General features: G+C 39.2%; 1 protein-coding gene across 1 annotated transcript in view; it reads right to left on the bottom strand.

Moving 5' to 3' along the window:
• The window catches only part of LOC138001306 (uncharacterized), a 3,707-nt gene extending 1,575 nt beyond the window's left edge, over nt 1–2,132 (bottom strand). The window contains exons 1-2 of the mRNA XM_068847958.1: nt 2,071–2,132; nt 1,356–1,390 (exon numbers count right to left, since the gene is read on the bottom strand). Coding sequence (XP_068704059.1) covers nt 1,356–1,390; nt 2,071–2,132 — 97 coding nt within the window. The remainder of the gene's footprint in view (nt 1–1,355; nt 1,391–2,070) is intronic.
• Nucleotides 2,133–5,000: the final 2,868 nt, after the last annotated feature.

The raw sequence follows: 5,000 nt of genomic DNA, 5'->3' as shown, positions 1-5,000 counted from the left end.
TTTAAAATCGTGCAGTACAATCTTCCTTTCTTCAACGAATATTTACAAATCGAGAAAAATGAAAAGAAAGCAAGGACATCGGTGTTTCATTCTTTCTCTTCTTTTTAAAGAGTGAACAACACAATTAACATCTTCGCGGATGCAATAAACTAAAACTTGAAAAGAACCTCTTCGTATACTACAAAGATTTACTTGCGATTCGTTTCACTTACATAAAATCTACTGGAAAAAAGTCATTTGTATTGTCAACTTCACGCCTTAAAGAAGCTGCGAACTTGTCCAATTCCCGAAACGGATCGATGGTACATGAAGTGATGACTTCTCTTCTTATGTTATCAATCATTTTCGATCGTTCTCTTGATTCCCTTTCGCGGGATTCTGCTTTTGCGCGATTCGCACGTATTTGAGCCAAACGTTCTTGCGCTGAGTCGAAGAGGAATGATCTCACTCTTTTCTTTTCTGTAATTCTGTCCTTTCGTCCCTCAGTTGCCAGTAGGCCATAAAAAAGAAAATCAATCAACAAAGAAACATGAAAATTAAACCCCAAATATGTTTGTAAGAGTCTCTCAGAAAAGTCATTTAGCGAATCCGTATTAAAGAAGTCAGAATAATGAAAACCTTTTTTTATAATCATCTGAATAAACCCTTAACATCACCACCTTAGATAGTTTTAAATTTGTTTGTAAGATCATAGCGCCATGAACGAAACAAGACCTACCGTTCTGGAATTCTTTCGCGCAATAACTTCTTTTCTGGGTTCATAGCCTCAATCTGTTTGCTGTCTTGAGATGTTTGCAAAGCGCAACAGTTCTACCCTATTCGTTCCTTAAACTAAATGATTGCGTTGACGCGTAGCGTTTGGAAAAAATGCAAGTCGTGTATTGTTTCATGAGCTCTCTGAATTTACTAATTGTAATCCGCTTTGTATATAAAAGAGTGAGTGGCGTTATTGTGAACATAAATTGTTCGACTGATAACGGAATGTTAACGAATGTTAACGAATGATGACGGAATGTAAGGTCAATGTAGTTTTTCAACATCTAAAAATGGTGGTATAAGAGCAACTATTCCCTCTTTAGCCCAAAAATAAATTGAGGGAAAAATACCCGGGACAAAATACGCGAAATTGTAGTATTGTGAATACATCCTGCACTTCATTGTTTTATAAACTAATTGCCTTTCCTTTGTTTTTGCCGCAGTACCGCCTTTTGAAGGCAAAGACACATGTAGAATATCGGTTGAAAGTCGTTTAACATTTCCAATACATTTGCTTTTGTATGAAGTACGGACAAGACAGGGCATGTTTGAAAAGTTACGGGCGATTTTGGATATATATGAAACCAATTACTTCTTACCTAATTTAATACCAAACGTGTCGTTGATAGCAAATCTGGACAAATTAAAGTTGTTTATAAAAGAGTGAGTGGCGATATTGTGAACATAAATTGTTCGACTGATAACGGAATGTTAACGAATGATAACGGAATGTAAGGTCAATGTAGTTTTTTCAACATCTGAAAAATGGTGGTATAAGAGCAACTATTCCCTCTTTAATCCAAAAATAAATTGAGGAGGGAAAAATACCCGGGACAAAATCCGGACATACAAAAAGTTACGGGCGATTTTGGATTATACGAAACCAATTACTTCTTACCTAATTTAATACCAAACGTGTGGTTGATAACAAATCTGGACAAATTAAAGACTCTTCAAAGCCTGCTAATGTTTCACATCTTCTAGCAAAAGGCTCTCTTGTACCTATGCAGACTTTTCGAACTGGAAAAACCACATTTCAAACACTTCTTTTTCCTTGCCTCCGCTTTGATCGCAATAAAGAAAATAGTATTATTGTGAATGAGATGAGCTTTGGATGAAAAGACGCTCTTTTGCGTTATTGTTCCTTCAGAGAGGCGTAACGTTCTAAAAACAGGATTGCCGCTCTTATTTACCTTGAAACCTCCAAGGAGTTGTAGAGAGCGTTGTTTATGTCGGCAAAGGGTTTGTTTAAAGGGATTTTTTATGCCGCAAAAGTAGATCAGTTAAATCTTTTTTTTTAATTTTCTCACATACCTCACATATCGAATGCTGTAATAAATAGTCTTGAAAAACTGATCATCATGATTCACAACCATGTTGAAAGCAATAGATACCGCAACTCTTATCCTGTCGGAGAAGGCTGTGAAACACATCATAGAGAGACATGTCAAAAAGGCTGTGAGAGCTTCGCAGTTCTACGAAAATGTTGATGTAACTGCATTAATTCTGGATACGATCACAGAGTTGGAGCGGAGAAAACGGGAAGAAAATGAAAGATTGTACCATGCGCCTAAAGAGGGTCAAACTGTACCCTATGTCTACATATTACCGAAAACCAGTAGTGTGTTTAAAGTGAGGTATGTAAACGTGGGGTAAAGTATTGGAATAAGTTTAGGAGGCAAGGAAACAGATGACATGGAAATCGTCATGGTGAAAAGACCAGGTCGCTGGGTTATAATCACAGCATATCCTTGTTCTTGAAGTGATACCTTTTTTAAAAAAACGGCTCCTTTAGGAGCCACAAATTCTTGAAAAGTCATTCTCAAACTCATTAATAATTCATAAGCCCAAAAGAAAAGAAATCACTACCGTGAAGGAAATTTGGATATGTGGTCTTAATTAGCATAAAATTTCGCCAACTTTGATCCCAAATATCTCTTAAAATACTCATTCCTTTGAGAAGCAATATCAAACACTCGAAAGAGTGTTTCATCAGATATCCAACCACCTCGAAATCGGTTAAAAAACTCGGCCTTCGGCCTCGTTTTTCAACTCGCTTCACGGTGTTTGGATATCCGATGAAACACTCCTTCTCGTGTTTGATATATTACATAATCAACGGGTTTCAAGCAAGAGTCTGGCTTTACTAATATTGATTCATTGTTTTTTATCTCTTAATATTGATGGATAATTGGGCAATACCATCAAAGATTTTCTTTTATCCTTACAGGATAATCTCTGTGGGAAGTAAAAAACATAAAAGCATGTTGTGTAGTAATCCTTTCTAGTAATTCCACCAATTAAATATTTCGGTATTATCCAGAACCATATAAACAGCAAAAGACGGTCCCACACAAACCACTTCTATTTCCAACTCATTGAGTGAAAGCAGAAAAAGATAAGCGAGGACATACAAAAATGGAGAATATGACATACATCGAAGCAATGACTGACAGCACGCTGAATGAAGGTTATGACGAATTCGAAGATGACATGTTGCTCGTGCAAGCGCTGGAATAATTTGAAGAAGGTAAATTGAAATACGTAAAAATCATGATCTGCATTGCTTTCTTGAAGCGTGGTATTTTACACACGGGTACTTTCCGTGAAATGAGAGTATAGGTCGTGCAGAGATTTTGGATTTGTGATAATGCAAAATATTAGATGGGAAAAAAGTCGTAATTGTTGTTTACATTTGTCATGTTTCTTTTCTTGAAAATCATGATTTGCGTTGCTGTATTGAGAAGCGTGATATTTTACAACAAGTACTTTCCGTGAAATGAGAATCTATATGTTCATCGTTGTGCAGAGAACTCGGATTAGTTACGCAAATACTACTCACGCGATCTCAAGCAGGAGAGTGGCGTAATGATATTAGACGGGTCGATGAATTCATGAATTTCATGAGTCGCATGCTAAACTCCAATAAACAATTTGAACTGAACGATACCTTTCAATTAGAATTTGTTTACGTGCGCGCCAGTCCACAGGGTGGGGGACATGGTAGAGACTATAAGCCCGGTCACCAAGCTTCAACGAAGTTTCGTTTGAAGAAACAATGTATCGTAAAGATCCCAAGGAATGAACAGAATTTGTGTTGTGCTCACGCCATCGTCACAGCTAAAGCTCACGTGGACAACCATCCTAAATGGCATAGTTTCCAACGAGGCTTTACCATCCAAGGCGATGCGGCTATCGTTTTAAATACAGAAGCTAACGTTGAACCCGGCCTCTGTGGAATGGACGAACTAACTCTGTTTTCCCTCGCCCCTCCCTATTTTTAAAATATCGAATCATCATGGTAGACGTAGATCGCGCGTACGCATGTTTTGCGTTTGGCGAAGGCGAGAAACAATTGGCGATCCTGCATGAAAACGGTCATTACGATACCCTCACTTCATTACCAGGTTTTTTTAGTTCCGGTTATTTCTGCGGGCGGTGTTTACACCCCTATAATGATTTGGGGCGGCATTCGTGCCCTAATGCGACCGGAATTCACTGCCCTGCCTGCTGTCAAGAATCATGCTCTGATTACCATGAGGCATACAAGACTAAACGGTTTGCTTCCCACGTTTGCAATAGCTGTCGCCGTGTCTTTTATGGACCCTCCTGTCTGGAACTCCATAGTAGCAAAGCACAAGATGGGAAACCTAGTGGTCCTCAAAAACCATCCGTCTGTCAAGCGCGACGGAAATGCGCCTATTGCCGAAAACTCCTCGTGGGAAGGAAAGAACAAGACGATCATTGCTGCGGTAGGAGTGAATGTTCCTCGTGTCGCGAATAAGTAGAACTTAGCACGCATCGATGCTTTATTCAGAACGCCAAGGACCCTGATGAGATCCGGGAAGAGAAACGAGCTGTGCAACTGGCCAAGCGAAAAAAACAGCGGCGTCAACAAGGAGGAGACGCCTCAAGGGGGCTACAAACCCTTCGATCCAATACAGAGACGGAAAACCACGAACAACCAGACGAATATAAGAAACCTCTTTTAGTGCTTTTTGACATAGAGGCAATGCAAAACACCGGGAAACATATCGCCAATTTGGTCGTAGGAATGACCGCAGAAAATACCGACCCCAAAATCTTTTGTGGACCCCAATGCGTTGATCATTTCTTAGAGTGGTTAGAAGTCTTGACAGAAGAGGAAACGCGCGAAATCACAGTCTTGGCCCATAATTTTAAAGGGTACGATTGTTATTTTATCGTCGACGCATTGCACCGTCGCAAACAAGCATTAAAGCAGG

The sequence above is a fragment of the Montipora foliosa genome, chromosome 4, assembly GCF_036669935.1.
Source record: "Montipora foliosa isolate CH-2021 chromosome 4, ASM3666993v2, whole genome shotgun sequence".
In the NCBI taxonomy this organism is placed as follows: Eukaryota; Metazoa; Cnidaria; class Anthozoa; order Scleractinia; family Acroporidae; genus Montipora; species Montipora foliosa.
The sequence above is the reverse complement of the archived record's forward strand: the minus strand, read 5'-3'. Positions and strand labels throughout refer to the sequence as shown.